We start from the raw sequence: 20,484 nt of genomic DNA, 5'->3' as shown, positions 1-20,484 counted from the left end.
TTATATGTAATGTTTCATTCACAAGCGGGACATTAAACCAACAAGTAAATCTTTCCTTTTCTTCCGATTTCTGAAAATGTCTCTGTAAGTGAGCCGTTCTATGTTTCCAATTGACATAATAATTGCCATCCATGCCAAGTTTTTCCACTCATGATTAGCGATGCTATGCTCATGATTAGCTATGCTAAGCTAGGCTTAGGTCTGCCATTGTCGAGAGAGATGGCTGGAGTCCATCGACAGACCATAAGGAAAAACGGTCTGACAAGCCGTTTCTCAATACTGGATCAAGAACACAGAGTACGGCCATCCTGAGTACGTGCTTGAAAACGCACTTCCTAAGAACGCTAGTCACTTTTGTAATTGGAACGGCTGTGTACTTTTGAACGTTTCTCCTGGCTGTGACATATTCCCGTAAGATGATAAAAGGGGGGAAAAAACTCAAGTCCTCTCCTCTGCTGTCATATGGGCCATTTTGATAGCAGCACAAAATGCATCTTGGGATATTTTCCCAGCAAAGTCTTGACAAGTTGCCAACCAAGGCATCCTTGGTTTAAGCTAGCAGGCAAGAACAACATCCATGTATTGTGCATTCTTGATTAATGCGTACTTTCAACTTGAACAGGACTTGGGCCACAAAATGAGAAACGGCTCATTAGTCTACTCTAAGCTAATTGGTAAGCATAGCCACTTTGTTGTCACAGATACCGGTGATAGCAAAATTAGCATCAGAGGATAAGCATACAAATTTTTCACCGTGGGGGTCAGGGGTGTTTGCGTTCTTTTAACCATGGAGAACCCAAGAACCCCTTTCTTCTTTGGAAAATTATGAATTATACATTAAATGACTGCTATAAGTTTATTGAACACCAAAATATGTTTTTTCAATTTTAACCCTTTTTTTTTATAACTAGCTCAGAGTTGCTAATTCATCAAAATATATATATAAAACATACCCCTGGGCATTCTACAACATGATATGAAATAGATTAACAAAAAAAACACACAATTTTACCATCTGATGGTTTGCTGAGAAGATGGTTTTGATTGGATTGATTTCCAGCTCAACAAAACAGCCTGTTGCCAGCCATCTTGTCACCACCACTCTGGCTCATGTAAGTGCAATATTCATCCACTAGATGGCCCCATGCAGGGGTCAGAAGTGGCACTCTGGACTTTTGAAGTTAAATTTGTAAAAAAATAAAATAAATAAGGTCTTTGTTATTTGAGTAGCAGAATTTATAGGGGCCAAATTTGACCCCGTGGGTTCTCCAGGGTTAAAATATGGTGAAAACATACATGGTATGGTTCCTTTTAACCTAAAAAAAAGCCATCCTTCATATTTAGTTTCAGACCAACCTGTCCCTGCGTGGTTGTCAGGATCTGGCTCGTGATGCCTGCCATGTTGGACATGGCGTTGGTGATAATGGGACTGGAAGTGAGGGAACTGAGAAACTGGGTCTGCGCTCCCAGCGATGCGGCGTTGATCTGAGAAAGGAGAGAAAAAAAAGTTGAACGAATGTGCGATATCTGGAAGTAAATCTCAGTCTGGACTTCCTTACAAGCGCGGGATTGATGGAGAGTCCTGCAGTCTGCAGCGCAGCCACCGATATGTTGGACTGGGCAGCGGCCAAGGTTGTTGCTGGGGTGGCTTGAGCCACTGCCTCTTGAGCATCAGAGATGATAGCGGCTGGTGTGAACTGAGACGTCAAGCCGCTGCAAGGTTGCTGCAAGGCCGTCTGCACCGGCTGTATGGAACTTGTTGGAGGTTGGAATACTGCCTGCGTGCTGGTTTGTAGCTGAGGTTGAACCGAATTTAGAACCGTCGCAGCTGAGGGGAAAATGGCTGCATTATTATGGCCAAGAATGATCATCACAATTATTACTGGTATGTTTAGCTGGGATAGGCTCCAGCACCCCCGCGACCCTAGTGAGGAAAAGCGGCCAAGAAAATGGATGGATGGATGTTTCAACAAACAATATGTGAAAACTTTTCAGAGAATTATCATTTTAGAATAAATCACTTTTTTCTTAAGTACCGTATCATTTGCAAAAAAATAAAAAATGTATCAAGAGCTAAGTGAATAAATGTGTCATTATCTTCACATGACTTGCCCTGAATACAAAACGAGCCCAGACAAACATTCCCTTTCGAGGCAATAGCTCCTCACCATGATGCTTCTCATCTCCAATTTTTTCTGGACTTATTAAGGCAGCTTAATGAAGCCTTAACCATGCGTTCACCCCCTGGTGTTTGGCTGACTACTGGTTGAGAAAGTGCTTGATTAGATATGCAACAGAGCCCACATTTTAAATTTAAATATTGCCGACGATCAGATGAAAGTAATTGTGCCAGCCAAAATTGTGATCACGATTAAAATTTGATTAATTGCGCAATCGATCAAGAGCTTGATGTTTGCCTGCGATTCAGTAGGACAAAGGTGAATTTGAATGGTTGAACTTGAGATCACTGTTTAGGGTGTCCTTTTATGGCAGTCCGACATCGTTTCGAGGTTCAGAACTAATTTGCGCAGCGCATAGATCGTCATGTGCCCCAAGTTATTGCCGTGCTAATTGACAATAATAAACTTTCTCTGAACAGAGTCTGACTGACGAATGTGAGTCGAATGCTGATTTAAATGTCAACTAATAATGCATTGCTTTGACGACAGAGATCTGTATCAAGTGGGGACAAGTGACATCAACGACCCAATATTAAGTAAGTATCCATTGGAAATAGGAAGCTACTACTACTGGATTTGAAAATGTTAAAAGTACAATAAATAGAGATTGCTGTCAAAAGATAAATTGGTGTTTGTGGTGCTAAAGTTGTTCATAACATCAATTTGGAGTTGAAATAATTGCTCCTGAATAAAAAAAAAATAATAATGTTTTAAGTAAATGTGGCATATGGTCGTTTTTGTGCAGCAATGATATTTAATTCTTATCAAATCAAACTTTCTTTTTTGTACAATAAATTGCCACTTTAAGTGTAGAGTAATTAAAACATCCATAGAACAATAAAAATACCCCCCCCCCTTCCCCCAACATCCCCATGAGCACACCCACACACACCCTAAGAACTATGTATACGAGTAAATCAATTAAATAAAAAATAATAATTAAATAATAAGGGGAAAAAATCCCAAGCACTACTATTTCTAAAAACATAAATATCAGCAAAATCTGATTTCATTGTTGCGACATTTTCAGCTTTCTTTCTTTCTTTCTTTCCTATGGAATTTATGAGACCTACTTGAACACTATGAGAATTTGCAGTTGTGCAAGTATTTGACAATAACAACAACAAAATGCAATATCTGTCATGTTTTCAGTTTATATGCATCTCTGCTTATGATAATAGATAACAGACCTACTAAATAAAACATGCATTCCGCTTAAATCCTGTGCAAAGTGTCTTAAGTGGATATTTCCAAAGGTCCAGCATTATCAAAGCATCAGAGTTTAATGGTTAATATAAGAATAACAAAATAACCAGTATGACCAGTATGCACTAATCATTGACCAGTATGCACTAATCAAGACTCAATTGGCAACGTGATCACCGTTAACCGTCACTATGATCATTACCTTGAAGGCCAGCAAAGGGCAATTTCAGGAGGTTTGTGGGCTGCGTGGAGGCGGCTGCAAGCCCCGACAGAGTGGCCACGTTAGTCGTAGGCAGGGTGAAAACAGCCAGACCGCCCTGGCCACCGATGGAGCCCGCCATGCTGATGGGGATGAGCAGAGAGCCTGTCTGGGCCAACATGCCAGTCATCAGAGTGGCCAGACTTTCTTGTGACAGAACCTGTGTGGTGAAATAGCACATTAACTCAGATGATGATTGATCCATCGACCGTTGGTCTCTGCGGCTGTTCTTTGTAATTTGTTGACCTTGTATGTGATATTAAGTACATGCAATATGGAATTGTATTAATCTAAATATCAAATGAGCTTCGCTTGGAAAATCAAGTGGGACTATTTTTTTTAGAATAGGGATGTTCCGTTAGGCATAAATCCATACCTGCGGACAACTCTGCATGGTAACGGGCACAGAGGCCGCGTGAGGCTGCGGCAAGGATACACTGATGGGCACAGTTGGACTGAGGGTTTGGACGGCCGGGGGTGGTGGCGCCTCTCCTGATGCCACCTGCTGCTTGCCGGCGACTGCAGGAGCACAGCGAGTGAGGTGGCGGGGCTGGCACATTTTGTTCACGTGCAAGTTGAAAATGAAAAGTGTGGCTTCAGTTTACCAACTCCGCCAGTGTTCTGGGGTCCGGCATGGTTGTCACGTGGGTGGCTACCCTCAGCGTGAGCCCCTCCCTCCTCTGTGGTGCCCTCACTCCTTTTCCCTTCAGGTACCGATGAAGACAGAGACGAATCAACCTCGACCTCTAGCACACGTATCGTCTCATGGCCTGACATCACGATGACCTGAAGACGAACGGATGGTAGAGCATGAGATAAGAGGATTGACGGACATTTTATTTTTTTTCCCATTGATTATTTATAACTCTGTGCTGGACAAAGTAAAAAAAACTAAACTCAATCGCAGTCAGTACCCATGTGAAGTCAGTATTGCTGCATTCAGGAGAAGCTGAAAAGTAGGAAATATCACACTTAGAGCTTACAGCCATACTGACAAGCAGTGGAAAGCTCAGAGCAAATTTCTCAGATTGCCATACACGGTATTGGATGAAATTTTGGGGCGGAAATATGCCTCCAAAATTCCACCAAAGTTTGGAGTTCCAAACACCTTTCAAGATGTGTCTTGAGCTTTTTTACGATGCTGAGAGTCAGTGATGGCAGAGGACACGTGACGATGACCATATAACTGAAAACGCAATCTTATCAATCAATTAAATATTATATTGAATATTAACCCTAGAGAACCCAAGAACCCTTTTCTTCTTTGGAAAATTATAAATTATACATTAAATGACTGCTATAAGTTCACTGAACACCAAAATATATGGTTTTTCAATTTTAACCCTTGTTTTTTGAACTAGCTCAGAGTTGCTAATTTATCAAAATATATATATAAAACATACTCCGAGGCATTCTGCAACATGATATGAAATAGATTAACAAAAAAAACTAAATTTTACCATCTGATGGTTTGCTGAGAAGATGGTTTTGTTTGGATTGATTTCCAGCTCAACAAAACAGCATGTTGCCAGCCATCTTGTCACCACCACTCTGGCTCATGTAAGTGCAATATTCATCCACTAGATGGGCCCATGCAGGGGTCAGAAGTGGCACTCTGGACTTTTGAAGTTCAATTTGTAAAAAAAATAAAATAAATAAGGTCTTTGTTATTTGAGTAGCAGAATTTATAGGGGCCAAATTTGACCCCGTGGCTTCTCCATAACTCAAGGTGAGGAACTGTGGTGCATTTGTCTGATTTTTCTTGTTTACCTTTTGCCTTAACTCAATCATTAACAACAGTATTGAGTCTGATTTTGTGAAACTTGATTTGGTACAATTTGGACTTGCATTTTCTTGCATCTGGAAAGGTCCAGTCCGACTAACCCACTCATGAAAGGTTGAGAAGCGAGGTGACAGGAGAACAAGGTGAAGAGAGAGTGAGTGACTGAGACAGAGAGAGAAACAGAGAAGAGTGAAAAGAGGATGCATACCTGGTTGCCTCTGGCAGGGAATTTCAAATGGCAGGATTTAAATGGCTGAAAAAAGACTTCTGCGCTCAGACAGTGAACAGCTAAAGGAGGACAAAGAAGCCGAGCATGTTAAAATACAAATGAAGAGAGCATGAGTCCAGCAGCAACATAAACAAACAATGATAAGCATCAGCCAACAAGCAGCTCAAGCAGTGCTTTCTTCCCAACATCCCTTGGCACACCGGCAAAGAGCATTGCAAAGCTTCCCATCCATACACAACATCCGTTTTTAGACCATGAAAAAAAGCAAAGTGCTGCAGGGCGGAATTTATCATACATAAAGCATACAAAGTAGGACAGAGCGTCGACGGTGATGCTATGTTTTTTTTCTCTCTGCATTTTGGCAAAAGAGCCATCAATGTAAGCTTCAAAGGAAAGATGTCCAAGCTTTTCCTTTCAAGAAAAATAAAGAAAATTGACAGGCGCAATGGCCATTTTGACATCACTTTTAATTTATTTAACTACATTAAAAAACAATCCATCGGTGAGTATAAGTAAAAAATATTTTCAAAAAAAAAAAAGAGTGAAAATTGAGGCACTCAAAGGTCTTTTTTGCCACATGGCCAGTTGATTAAAAATTGCCAACGCGTTTTGGCCCTAAGGCCTACCAGGGCCAAAACGCGTTGGCAATTTTTAATCCCTGACGAAGGCCTACCAAGGACGAAACGCGTTGGCAATTTTTCTTGGCACACCTTTGAGTGCCTCAGTTTTCTCTCTTTTTTGAAAATGCTTTTGCGGATCCCTCCACTGAAGAGCACCAAAAACACATTTATATCCTAGCAACGCTTCTGCATCCTCTGATTAGAGTAAAAATATGTTAGGCAATAATATAATTTAATGTACAGTATATACAAAGTAATCTGCTGCTATGCACAATGTGAACAGGAAGAAATAGGAACTGCACATTGTACATTCTTTTTTTAAGGGTCGGTAAATATTAAAAAAAATGATTTATTTTTTGTAGTCGTGATTGCTCCTTAATCAAGTCAAAATATATTTTAAGTGACACATTTGTAAAGCGCTTTGAGCACCAGGTGTACAGAAAGCGCTATAAACTCACAGCTCAGTCCATCTACCATTTACCCCATATTTGATTATTTGATAGAATTTTAGTACAATACTCAAATACTATAATATTCAATAGCTGCATCTAAACAACTCCTCCGTTATATTTTCAAATTTTCCTTATTTGGCTAAACCCTTGTTTCAGGTCACCACGATTAACCTGAATATTACATAGTTGCTCCTCAAATGAGGCCAATAATTAGCATACATCTTCTTCAAAAAGTTATTTTGAGCCTTTTGTGTGTGCGCGCGCGCGCGTGTGTATATACATAGTATAGCAATATTTTTTAAATGAATTAATCGCAAAAAGGGTTTTTTTTTTTTTTAACAAATTCATCGTAAACTTTTCTGTAATTAACTCATTCACTGCCATTAACGGCTATAGACATCCAAAATTCATTTTAACTATTTCTATTAGTTTAACATTTTTCCCACTCAAAACTTAGAATTTTTTTATTGTATTAGAACAGATATAAAATTTGTGATTAATTGTGAGTTAACTAGTGAAGTCATGAGATTAAAAATGGTAATCGCCTGACGCCCCTAATTTTTAATGTTTTCTTTTTCTTTTCTTTTTTTAAATAAAGATTATTAAAAATTTGATAGAATTTGCAATAGCTGCATCTTAACAACTCCTCCGTTATATTTTCAAATTTTCCTTGTTTGGCTAAACCCTTGTTTCAGGTCACCAGGAATAACCTGGGGAAAAAAAACTGCTCCTGAATATTACACAGTTGCTCCTCAAATTAGGCCAATAATTAGCATACATCTTCTTCAAAAAGTTATTTTGAGCCTTTTGTGTGTGTGTGTGTGTTTGTGTGTGTGTGTGTGTGTGTACGTGCATGACGTGTGTGTGTCACACACTTTAAAAGAAAAGATAATTAAAAATTAGGGGTGTGAGGTGATTCGATTTTTTTATCGTAATTAATCGCATGACTTTACTAGTTAACTCACGAATAATCCCAATTTTTATATCTGTTCTATATGTACAATTTTTTTTAATAGGTTTTCATACTTTTGTTTAAAAAAAGTGTTTTTGTTTTTTTTAACTAATAGAAATAGTTCAAATGAATTTATGACGTCTATAGCCGTCAATGGCAGTAAATGAGTTAATCTCGATTAACATCAACAACAACAAGGGGTGAGGTTGCTGAGGGGGCAGCGATCACCGGCATCCACAGCCCTACCCCCGCCCCCCACATTATTTCAAGTTTTTGGCCGGGCAGTACACCAAACGCATGTGCATATATATGTGTATCAAACAACAAAATGTCAACTAGGCACCCAAAGAAAATCTCTATGGCACAACATCAAACAAAAACATCTCGTCTCAATTTACTCCCAAACTCATGTTTAACTGAAAATAAAGCTAATAGGCAGTATCCGTAGGGAATCCATGACTTACTCCGTTGTATGAATGGCAACAGGTGGATACACAGGTTAACGGTACCTTCTGCCATCTAATCGGAGAGCATTAAATTGTTCTGCCTGTCACTGACATACAGATAAATCGCTGACGTCAGGCTGGAACCTCCTAAGTGTCCAATCTCCTTACGGTGTGCTAAACACTGAGTTGGGGCGAATCACTGAGTCTTGTGATGTGAAACGAACCAATAGCCAATTAGGAAGCCACCTGAAGCTTGTGCTGCTACTGGACACAAATAAAGGAGTGTTTGCATAACGTATCACAAATCATTCACCCCAATAAAAATGACAAAGATAGAAGTTTGCAATGTACAGTTACCATGTTTACGATAAATCGCTAGTGTCGGGCGATAGCCTTGTACCTCCAAAATCATCCTTCTTTTTTTTTAGGTGGCTGCAAAAACGATTAGTTGCCATGACAATGAAAGTATGTAGTCTTAGTGAAACAATTTATTTAGAGAATATCCTGCGAACAATCACTTCCGGTTCAGGTCGCAAAAGTTGGAAGGTGCAAGAAAGTTTCAGTGTGAGAGAGAGATGAAGTGCAACAGAGAGAGAGAGAGAGAGGAGGTGCAAGAGAGAGAGAGAGAGAGAGAGAGAGAGAGATGAGGTGCAAGAGAGAGAGAGACACAGACAGAGAGAGACACACAGACAGAGAGAGACAGACAGGGACAGAGAGAGAGAGAGAGAGAGACAGACAGGCAGAGACATCACTGGCACTGGAAAGAGACGAAAGAGTATCGTGTGATGGACTTTTATCTACGATTTATCTACTACTGGTTGCGCACACGGTATGTTTATCTTTTGTTTGTTTATGAATGTTTGATTCAAAGAAATTACTGTAAACATTGACTGTAAATACGCAGATTGTCCTCTTTTCTTTTTAGTTTTCACTGTGTTCCATGATAGACGAGGAATAAAAACGATTTTGGACATCAGTACGAAGTGTGGTTCTTTACAGATACAAAGAGAGCAAGCCATTTTTAACACTTAAGGTTGGTCAATAAATTGTACAACGAACAACCAATAGTATAGATTTGTGGAAAAATATTTAATTTACCAAATTATGACATAGGAGGTTTCGGCACAACATTGAAATCTAGTTTCTTTTTTTTCTTCCATAACTATTTCTACTACTACTGTTTCTTCTATGGATACTCTGTTGCACCACATTTATAGCCTCTTAGTTTGTGTTGGCATTGACAGACATTTGGTGGGGGGCACACAATTGTTGGTGTGTGTGTGTGTATATATATATATATATATATATATATATATGTATGTACGGTCTCATTACACACAATATGTAGTGTTCCATATTGTGTGGCCCACTGACAACTGGTGAACATGTAAGAAATAACCCTGGTGAATGTGTAATGGCCATTGTCCTAGTGAGTTCTGTAAGCTTTTTGCGTGTAAATCTCAACTGTCTACAGAGGTAGAATGTATTCTTTGCAAAGTGACTTACCTGCTCATTGACAGCAAGTGGGGCATCTCTGACAGGAAGGTCCTGGGACTTCATGGCTTGGCTGCACCACCTCTATCCTCCTGGGCTGCGAATAAACAGTGAAATCGGTCTATTTTAATATACCCATTTTAATGTAAACACATGAAACGTTTAGTATTCTTGGCTATTTATGAGGGCAGACTATTTAGAGGGGCCTATAAACAGGCCCCACTGTCTTGCACTTGGCTGCAGGGGAGATGGGGGCTGCTGGAGGACTTCCACAAATGGCGGGCATGAGGCGAGTGCAAAAATTGAAAGCCAAAAAGGAAACCGAGATCATGCCTTTCCCGCCACTGAGGTGCAGTTAAGAAATGCGGATGTGCCAAAAGTTTAGCTGGTGTTAATGGTCTTGCCGCCATGCACCACTACCCCCCCATTCGAACCAATAAAAGTCTCGTCGGTCACTTTAGGACATCACCACTTAGACTGCCATATTCGCCGTTATGAATCGGTTTCTCTTTATCATAAATATATAAATTATGCTAATTGCGAGCATTGCATATTAACCCAAACTCATTTCCCGTCGCAGTTTGACAGCTGCGCGCGAACGACACGACAAGAATCCTGCTTTTTATTTGTGTTTTTTAGTTTTGTAATTTTTAAACGGCCAACTTACCGGTTGTAAAAGATCCTTGTCACAGTTTGGTTCAGTCGCAGCTAATTAAAAATGCATCTCAGCTCCCAGACAGGCGCAGTGGCTGCACACACAAAAGCCATTTGCATTGATAAGAAGGAGGGCTGCAATGTTTTGGGGGCTCTGGCCTCTCGTCTCGCCTCGCCGCGATGCCAACAGTTCGGCTCAGCCCCCCACCCTCCAAAAAAGCCTTCAGGCGCCTCACAAGCTCCCATGTGAGGCACAAAGTCAGTGGGAATCGCCAGAAATGTGCCCTTTTTGCCACTACGTCATGAACATAATTTATGCAAGAAAAAAAATCTTGCATTGAAAATGTCTGCCGCGAGTTGAGAGGCTCCGTGGCGCTCTTAAAGGGCCAGTGCACCAAATAAGGTTACAGACGGGCTCGACAGTACTATTTGCTTAATTTCACCACAAACTCGTTTTACCAGGCTTATTCTTGTACGAAGGAATTTTTTTTTTTTTTTGCTACATTTATTACAGCAGAGTTGATATAATAATAAAAAAGTCTGTTGGGTTGTTGGGCAACAATACAAAGTAATGTTTTTCATTTTTATTTTTTCAAAATTACTTTTCAATAATACTAAATGTATAAAATATACTCAATGGTTATGTCTGCTGTCACAGATGTGAGTTTAGGGATTTAACACTTGGCTCTGGCCTTTTTTGTGGAGTTTGCATGTTCTCGCTGTGCTTGCATGGGTTTTTGTTTTCTTTCCACGTTGTTCAAGGACCATGCATCTAGTGTTGTATAAGTTAAAATTTGGAAATGTAAATAACACTTGCAGAGATTTATTGAAATCAAGAGTTGGATATTGATACTAGTATATATCTGTTTCCTACCTTGTTCAAACATTGTGAGAAATACTAACGACATAATCAGTTTCTTTACGTAGATTATTTTTCCTTCATTATTAATAACATAAATTTAAAGATAAAATTAGCACATATTTTATTTCAAAAGTGTGTAACAAACTAGTAGCCCTTGGCATTAATCAGAACCCAAGAGTTCTCATTTTCAAAAAGGTTGGTGACCCCTGCTCTATATTTCCCTTGGGTTAAATGTTAGTTTGAATGACTGTCCATATGTGCCCTGCAAATGACTGGAGACCAGTCCTGGGTGTATCCTGCGTTCCTGCCTCTTGCCCAACATCGTTGGGAAAGGCTACAGCTCACCTGTAATCCTAATGAGGACAAACGCTATAGAAAAATAGATGGATGGATGGTACAGGTCCATTTATCTATCTACCAATCTATCTATTGAGCTTTTTATTTTTCTTTGTCTGTCTGAGCTATCTATCTATCTATCTATGACACCCATCTGTTCATTTCACTTTTCACTTGTCACCGCCACCGTCGACCGGTAGGGGGCGCGCCAACAGAAAACCAACCAGCCGCGCTCGGTCGCCGAACGAGAGCAGATGACGTCACCGCCGTCCACAACAACAAGAAGCAGAAAAACAAGGAAGTGGACTATTGCGATTTATCGCCGTAAACCAGTAAACCAATCGTTTTAGCGACTGTGTGACAAGATACGCAGAGTCACCAGTGATACTCTGACATCCTCCGAACCGAACTGTAACAATGAATAACAAAGGTATTTTATCCGCACATATGATTTTTTCGCCTTGTCAGTTGCTTGGTATGTGTCGCTAACGCTAAAGGTAGCAATGCTAGTTGTTTTGAACAACCGAAGCGGGCTTCATTATGACAATACACTGACCGTGGCCGCCGGAATTTCCGTGGATCACGTTGAGTTTTAGCGTCCTATGATGTCAGATTTAAAGATTTAATCATGACTTAGTTCAAACGAACGAATGCGTGGTCATATCATGTCGTATTGTGTATACACAGGCGATAATGTAATCTGGTAGTCTCGTTTGGACGAGCTAATTTTTGGTTTCATTTTCCCAGAGTAGAAAGGGAGTTTGTGTCTGAAAGATTATATTAAATAATTGTATAGCTTGTTCTTATGTATACACGTTTACATAAGCCAACACGTTGTTTTTATTATGGTAATAATTGGGGTTTGCGTAAATTGTCTGATGAAATAAAAATTCAAAATGCAGAGGATTTTTTTTTTTTTGCCGTGACCGTCAACTCGCCACCTAAGAGTATTTTGCCGTGAATCGCGCGAGAACTGCGAGTACAAACAAATTCGCCAGACAATGTGTCCCAGCTCATGGTTATGTAAAGTGGTTTGATCGGTCGCCCCTTAAGTGCTGGAATCCAGGTTCGAATCGCGCTCTGTGCATTTTTTCCCCCTACAATTTCGAGAAAGGGCTAACGCATTTCGCGGCAGCGGCATGTGTCGTGGCATCAGCGACGTCACTTCCGCTTATGCCGCGGCACCAGCTACTTCACTTCCGCGTATGCCGCGGAATCAGTTATATCACTTCCGTTTATGCCGCGGCATCATCAACTGCCTTTGCCTTTCCTCTTTTCTTTAGATGTCGCGACTCCATTTAACTTGGTGCCGCTGCCATTCCTCATTCCACGGCATTATATAGTGGTTACATTGTTATATAGACTGCAAACTTGTGTTCAGATCTCATCATGTCGTGTTTCCACTCCAGAAAATGTTTTGAGCACTGGGTGCTGCTGTTGTTACATGTAATGCATTATTTTGTTTTGTTTTGGATTAAGCAGATCACCTGCTTTAATATGTAACATAAAACAAGTTTGTAATAAAAGTATTATACTGTAAAACCAAAATAAAAAGCCCCCCAAAAAATCCACACGACATATACTTATAGATAGATGAACAAAGAATTTTTTTTTTTTAAACACATGTAACCTGGTGAAAATGTATTTTAGGGGTCCCGGACACGACCCCCTCAAATTCAGTGGACATGAAAAAGACAGAACAGAAAAATCTGCCAGTTCGGTTTGATTTGCTGGAGTTATTGATTTATTTTTGAAATCCAGTCCTCAAAGTTTGACGATCATTTCACAAAAGCTTGGATATGCAAAGTGGGATGATGTCACTTTTCCAACATTCTCATGTTTGATTTGTCCAATATGTGTGTGCTAAATGTAGTTGTTGTGTTGCAGGGTCATATCCACAGCAGAGTGTGTATCCTCAGCAGAACACCGCCCCCATTTACCCCCCTGCTATGCAAATATCTCCTCAGGCGCCTCCGTACTCGGACACACCTCCCGCATACTCTGAGGTAACCATAGCGATGATGGCGATGAGCCCAATTGTCACCATGTTAACAACATCTTCCCGTGTGTTTCCACAGATCTACCAGCCCAGATATGTGCTCCCCCCTCAGGTGACCGGCCAGGTGCCTCAGATGTCCTCCCCCTATGTGGGCACTCAGGTCTACATGCCCATGCAGGCGCAGATGCCCGTCGGGCCGATGGGCCAGAACGTCCCCCTGGCTTACTATCCCATGGGGGCCATGTACCACCCGGGTTCCACGGTGATGGTTGATGGCGGCTTTGACGCTGGCGCTCGCTTTACAGCCGGAACCAGCGTTTCCATCCCAGTGAGTGTTCGTCGTCAGCATGTTGCCATACCTGCGCAGATTTCCGGGGAGAGTCACTATTCGCCGAAGTTAAGGGCCAAGCCCAGATGTAAATAATAAGACGCCCTCAAGGCCCCCACTCATTTAAAAAAAATACGATTTAAAACCTAAATATACTTTAAACTATAATCCCAAATTTCATTTCAAACTCATTTTACAATATTGCCCTTAAAAATAAATGGATACGGTCTAAAGTTGGGTAAAATTACAAATATTTTGGCAGAAAAGAACATAAAAGTTAGTCACTTTGTAGAATATTATGTGAGTTAAAGTCTGAAAGTATCTGCTGTAAGGTATTTACTAGGGTTGGGAATCTCTGACTGTCTCACGATTCGATTCGATTTCGAATTATGGGCCTGCGATTCGATTCAGAACGATTTTAGATTCAAAATGACTTGATTGACAATAATTTCTGCTTCAATTTATAAATATGCAAAGAATTGTCATGATCTACTCCAGTCTGACTCGCTAATGCTAATTAGCGCGCTACTCGTGGCACTTTTATCACTCAAAAGAACGACTTCATACAAAATGCTTCAGGAATATATATAGAGAAGCATCTTAACATAAGTGATCGACATTTGTTCTTTTATTGGAATAACTTGATCATAACAATACAATTTAACAGTGTATCAGAACATGTGAAACCACACTGCCCGTAAGTGGCCAAATCGTGTACAACATGAACAGTGCTCCCAATGAAGGCACACACAAACAAACAAGGGCAAGACAGCATAAAATAATTGAAATAAAATCGATTTTGGGACATTTGAAATCGATTCTAAATCATACTAAATGAGAATCAATTTTTGGGCACACCCCTAGTATTTACTGTGCTTAAATATCAAAAGTTTTTTTTTTTTATATAGGGAGTGTATTCAAGTATTGGAAGTAAAAGTATTTAAAAAATGAGTGTTTAGAATTTTTGTTTTAATTTATTTTTCTTGTTTTTGTATTTCATTTACATTTAGGCATGGTCGACTCAACTTTTGAGTAATGATACCAAGTAACCAATACAACAAGTACTTTTATACATAACACTTCTATTAAAGATTAAACCAATGACAGATCAATTTAAAGAAAGTCATTTTGTTTATTTCTGACAAAATGCATAACAGTCTCTCTGCAATATAGAATTTAAATAAATTAAATAAAAACTCACTCTGAATTTAAGAATAATTTACGAAATACTGAGAAAAAAATAAAAATAAAGCTGACGACTTTTTTGTACATGCATAAAATACTGTAATGCGAAAAGTCATCATACCACCCAAATTTGAGTTTGCAAATATGCAATAAAATCAAAGTGCAGGATACTTTGCTTTATTTAAAATAATAATAATAAAACTATATATATATATATATATATATATATATATATATATATATATATATATATATCAATGTTTCAGTTTATTTTATCATGCATGAATGCATTTTATTTCCCGAGGACACAAATGTCACCGTTTTTGATGTAATGCTTCATTTTAAGCTTGAAGAGGATGCCATTCACTGCCATTGACGGCTATAGACGTCAAAAATTCATTTGAACTATTTCTAGTAGTTTAACATTTTTTTCCACTCTTTGTTAACAAGAGTATGAAAACCTATAATTTTTTTATTGTACATTTTAAACAGTTATAAAATTTGTGAGTAATTGTGAGTTAACTATTGAAGTCATGCGATTAATTACGATTTAAAAAAAAAAAAACGCGTGACGCGATAAAAAAAGTATTAAAATTAGGAAAAAAATGTATTGTACATTTAGAACAGATATCAAATTTGTGATTAATCTTGAGTTAACTAGTGAAGTCATGTGATTAATTACAATTTAAAAAAAAAAAAAGCAATCGCCTGATGCCCCTAATAAACAAAAAAAAAGGAAAGATTATTATAAATTAGGGGTGTCAGACAATTATTATTTTTTAATTGTAATTAATCGCATGACTTCAATAGTTAACTCACAATTAATCACAAATTTTATATTCGTTCTAAATGTACAATAAAAAAAATTCTAGGTTGTCACACTCCAAAAAGTGTGAAACTAATATAGTAAATAGTTCAAATGAATTTTTGACGTCTTTTAGCCGTCAATGGCAGTGAATGAGTTAATTCTCTAGTAAAAAATATATATATATTTAAACTGTTATCAAAAAATGTATGCCTTAATTCAATGTATAATGTTGACTCAGCTAAGTACTCCAACTACAGACAAAATGACTGATTAATTACTTTGTTAAATGGATCGGTTGGCCATACGTTTGTTTGTCACCAAGTGATTCCCATTCAAACTTGTATTTACAGGTTGAACGCCTCATAATCTGTCTGCGGCTCGTCAACTTTGACGACGCCGTTTAGCGAGCGCGTTTTATTTGTATTAATAAAAAGGGCGTACGTACGCACGTCATTTGAGGAAATGATGGTCCGTTCTGTTTGCCCTCAGCCCCCGCCCCCCGGGCACGCTCCAAACGCAGCCCAACTGGCGGCCATGCAGGGCGCCAACGTGATGATGACGCAGCGCAAGAACAACTTCTTCCTGGGCGGCTCCAACGGAGGTTACACCATCTGGTAACAGCAGCTGCTCCCTCACAGCCACACCCGATCCGGCGCCCGCCCCTTCCCCGACATCACGTACCTCCTCCCTCTCCTCCTTAGGCTGCTTAGCCAACAATACTGATATCACCTAATGGAATGTAATGTTTTCGAGCCCTTGTGAAAAGGTACAGTACTCCACTTGTAACCTAGCGATCAAATGACCAACGTATTTAACGTCGTACAATCCATCCCATCGGCTTTTATTGCGTCCAGCCTCGGTTTTAGTTTAGGTCATTCCAGGTTTACCACAATGGCGGCCTGTGCTTTGACACTAGTGGTTAGTGAGGTAGGGACGGTAAACTCGATAGATTTCGCAAGGGTTAGGCGTTCTACAGTGACTCCTTCCGATCAAATCCTTTCAATGATTTTTTTTTGACCAACCAGTTGAAAATCACTGGTTGAGCGACCAAAATATCACACTCCAATCCGCATCTATAGAAAAGAGTAGGCAATATTTAGAGCCACATTCATGTAGTTAATGATAGTCAAGCTGCTTTATGGTGAAAGTGAAACGCAATTACAAAGTTGAATGCTAAAAAAAAAAAATAAAAAAAAATCCCCACTTGTCTTTTTTTCTTTGAAAACCTTTTAGTGTAGTTAAACTAATAGATGTGTTGTATTTCCGTGTAAATACCAATATGACTATCATAAGAAATCCTCAAGAGAATAAAAAAAAAATGCATCGAGATTGATTAAACTTGTCTTGTACACGATATAAAAATTAAAAAAGCAAGTTGCATTTAACTCATTCACTGCCATTGACGGCTATAGACGTCAAAAATTTATTTGATCTATTTCTATTAGTTGACATTTTTTCCCCCACTTTTGTTAACAAGAGTATGAAAACCTAGATTATTTTTTTTGTACATTTAGAAGAGATATACAATTTGTGATTAATCGTGAGTTAGCTAGTGAAGTCATGCAATTAATTACGACTAAATATTTTAATCACCCGATGCCCCTAATTTTAATACTTTTTTTTTATCGCGTCAGGCGGTTTTTTTTTTTAATCGTAATTAATCGCATGACTTCAATAGTTAACTCACGATTAATCACAAATTTTCTAACTGTTTAAAATGTACAATAAAAAAATTTTAGGTTTTCATACTCTTGTTAACAAAAAGTTGAAAAAATGTTAAACTACTAGAAATAGTTTAAATGAATTTTTGACGTCTATAGTCGTCAATGGCAGTGAATGAGTTAAAGAACTTACAGTAAAGAAAATGCACTTGCAGAAAAAGTGGTTTACTGTACCTTGTTGGGCAACATGTAGATTTAACCTAGTCAAGTGCCAAAGAGCACTGGGGATCGTCTGTCCCCGTTTAAAGAAACAAAACCTTCAAAGGAAAAATGGAAAGAGATTTAGGAAATCCAAACGAGTTGGGCGGGTTGGTGTAACATTTGTAGCTTGTGCATTTTCTTTCCGTTTTGCTGTCGGATACCCAGAGTTTATACATTAAATGTCGGAAATGTGCTTGTTTGTGCGCGTATGTCTCATTGAATTTGCTATTCTTTTCTCGTATTCTACTTTGCAAAGGTTTCCGTTAGTGAGGCTCATGAATTTGTTTAAAAAAAAAACACAACAACACTACTACAAGTCAGTTGTACCAAAGAAAACAACAGTGTTTTATATTATCCACATCAGTCATTAATTTGCACATTACTAATTTAATTAAACCTAAGATGCACTGTAAACTAATATGATCAATTTCAGACAAGGGGTTAGTGGTTATTTTTATCATCAAAGTTGAGTGTACGTGTGGAAAACTGTGAAATTTGGTGTTAAAAGACTTTGCTGCTGTCTGTGTTAATGATGCGCTTATTTAACAACATCCAATCAGAAAACAACTACTGGCGTTGGTGTATGTTTGCTGGCTATTTTGTGCGGTGGGCATCGAGGGCCGGAGTCCTGCAGGTTTTGCATGTTGCCCATCTCCAACACAGCTGATATATGATCAGCTCATCAGCAAGCTCCGCATAAGCCTGATAACCATCCTGTTGATTGGAATCGGCTTGTGTTGGAAGTGAGCAACCAACAAAACCTGCAGGACTCCGGCCCTCAAGGACCCAGATTGCCCACCTGTGGTCTCATTTAATGTATCGTACGGTAGGTGCATGGGCCATGTGAGGGTTGGGGATCAATATGAGGAGAAATCAGGGGGAAATTGTGGGTCGGTCGGCCAGGATTGGCCACATGGAGACACGTGACGTCAGGATTTGAAGATGAAACCCCTCAGATCAGATGCTTTGATTTTCCATGTTACTCTCTAGAGGAAACTTCACCCCCTCTCCACTCACTCATTAACTGCCATTGACGGCTATAGACGTCAAAAATTCATTTGAACTATTTATATTAGTTTCACATTTTTTTCCCACTTTTGTTAACAAAAGTGGGAAAACCTAGATTTTTTTTTATTGTATTAGAACAGATATAACATTTGTGATTAATCGTGAGTTAACTAGTGAAGTCATGTGATTAATTACGATTAAAAATTGTAATCGCCTGGCGCCCCTAATTTTTAATAATCTTTTGTTAAATAAAAAAAAAAAGTTCACAAAAAAAAATTTTGTCTAAAAGAAAAGGTTATTAAAAAATTAGGGGCATCAGGCGATTACAATTTGTAATTAATCGCATGACTTCACTTGTTAACTCACGATTAATCACAAATGTTATATCTATTCTAAATGTACAAAAAAAATCTAGGTTTTCATACTCTTATTAACAAAAATGTTAAACTAATAGAAATAGTTTAAAATAAAAAATTTTAAAGCCTATAACTGTCAATGGCAGTGAATGAGTTTAAAAAAATAAAAATTCCATGTGACATCCGGGTATTGATAATTGCTTGTTTCCGGCACTCGTGTTTGTCTCCAGTCGAACCAACTTATTCAAGATTAGATTTTTTTTTTTTTTAGTCTGAATGCTGTGAGTTGTGCATTGTTGTTGTTTAAACGACACTATCTGAACAGAAAGTTGCTGCCTGCAGATATTGTTTTCTGGGTATCCGACTAATCAAGTTCAAGTTTTGGCTGCTGCAGCCACAAGGGAAACGAAAGCTCTCATGTTACCTGCATCGATGATGGAAAAAGCGCAGCGTTGACAACTTGGGTCATTCAGGCAAAAGTTCCCGAGGAAAAGGCGGTCCGCAGCTTCCAAAATTTGAACGGCCTGTTTACTTTTTTTTTTTTTTTGCGTGACGGTGGTGCCAGCAATATGAAGTACTTCCTGTACGAGTGCAGCAGTAATGCCAACCGCAGCCCGACTGACTTCCTCTCTGTTAAAGGATCACGGAGGTTCCTGGTTCAGGGATTCTCTTTCCGATGTTTTGTATAAAAAAAAATAATAAAAAATAAAAAATTGTTTAAAAAAAAAAAAGGAAAAGAAAAGACGCAGCGCTAAAGCGATGACGGACTTATTATGCACACGTTCTGTCTTTTGAGATGACTAAAGGAGACGAGTGTCAATGATTTAGGTGCACTTAACTTTTTTATACTAAACTTAAGATTTAAAAGTGTAAGTTTAGAATAAAGGTTATTTTGGACATTTGAGAAGTTTGTTTAAATTTATTCACATATGTAATGTATTCAAACGGGGCACACTGCTAAATAAAGGACATTTGTTTTTTGTAATGTGATGAGAGCATTCATGTCGTTTTTTCATTTGATTTCCATTTTTTTCAAAGTGAATGAATGTGACCACTTTATTCTCAAGCTTACATTTTCACAACTCTACAATTTATTCTTGAGCCTTTCCCAGCTGACTTTGGGCTAAAGGCAGACTGCACCTTGGGTTGGTGACAAAGTGTGAAATATTCACAACTACCGTACACGATTGGTCCCCAACCGTTTTCCCGCCATGACCCGGGGTCATGGTCTTGCAGGTTTTTTTTCCCCGATTGCTCCACTACAAAGGGGAAAATAACAAAAATATTGTATTTATTTTTTAAATCTATATATATATGGTGCAATACCAAACGGGATCTGCATGAAAGAAGTTTGCTTTCAAGTGGAGCTTCTTTGCTAAAAACAAAAAAAAACGTTTTCTTGTTC

The 20,484-nt window shown here is 38.7% G+C and overlaps 2 protein-coding genes across 3 annotated transcripts in view; one reads left to right on the top strand and one right to left on the bottom strand.

Annotated features, from left to right (window-relative positions):
• Positions 1-11,741, bottom strand: part of pou6f1 (POU class 6 homeobox 1) — a 17,351-nt gene extending 5,610 nt beyond the window's left edge. Inside the window, exons 1-8 of one of the 2 annotated variants that reach the window (XM_077575780.1) lie at positions 10,289-11,741; positions 9,634-9,718; positions 5,637-5,716; positions 4,251-4,431; positions 4,022-4,164; positions 3,589-3,805; positions 1,560-1,828; positions 1,357-1,485 (exon numbers count right to left, since the gene is read on the bottom strand). In XM_077575780.1, coding sequence (XP_077431906.1) covers positions 1,357-1,485; positions 1,560-1,828; positions 3,589-3,805; positions 4,022-4,164; positions 4,251-4,422 — 930 coding nt within the window. In that variant the 5' untranslated portion in view covers positions 4,423-4,431; positions 5,637-5,716; positions 9,634-9,718; positions 10,289-11,741. The remainder of the gene's footprint in view (positions 1-1,356; positions 1,486-1,559; positions 1,829-3,588; positions 3,806-4,021; positions 4,165-4,250; positions 4,432-5,636; positions 5,717-9,633; positions 9,719-10,288) is intronic. The other variant, XM_077575771.1, reaches the window with a different exon arrangement.
• Positions 11,724-20,069, top strand: dazap2 (DAZ associated protein 2). The gene is made up of 4 exons (XM_077575793.1): positions 11,724-11,903; positions 13,361-13,479; positions 13,552-13,800; positions 16,283-20,069. The coding sequence occupies exons 1-4, from the start codon at positions 11,891-11,893 to the stop codon at positions 16,409-16,411; spliced, it is 510 nt and encodes a 169-aa protein (XP_077431919.1). The 5' UTR covers positions 11,724-11,890; the 3' UTR covers positions 16,412-20,069.
• Positions 20,070-20,484: the final 415 nt, after the last annotated feature.

This window comes from Vanacampus margaritifer, chromosome 1 (assembly GCF_051991255.1).
Source record: "Vanacampus margaritifer isolate UIUO_Vmar chromosome 1, RoL_Vmar_1.0, whole genome shotgun sequence".
Classification (NCBI taxonomy): domain Eukaryota; kingdom Metazoa; phylum Chordata; class Actinopteri; order Syngnathiformes; family Syngnathidae; genus Vanacampus; species Vanacampus margaritifer.
This window is presented reverse-complemented; position numbering and strand designations above follow the sequence as displayed.

Coding starts and splice junctions, on each gene's coding strand:
- dazap2 (XM_077575793.1), top strand. Junction 13,480..13,551: donor CACCTCCCGCATACTCTGAG/GTAACCATAGCG, acceptor GTGTTTCCACAG/ATCTACCAGCCCAGATATGT. Junction 13,801..16,282: donor GAACCAGCGTTTCCATCCCA/GTGAGTGTTCGT, acceptor GTTTGCCCTCAG/CCCCCGCCCCCCGGGCACGC.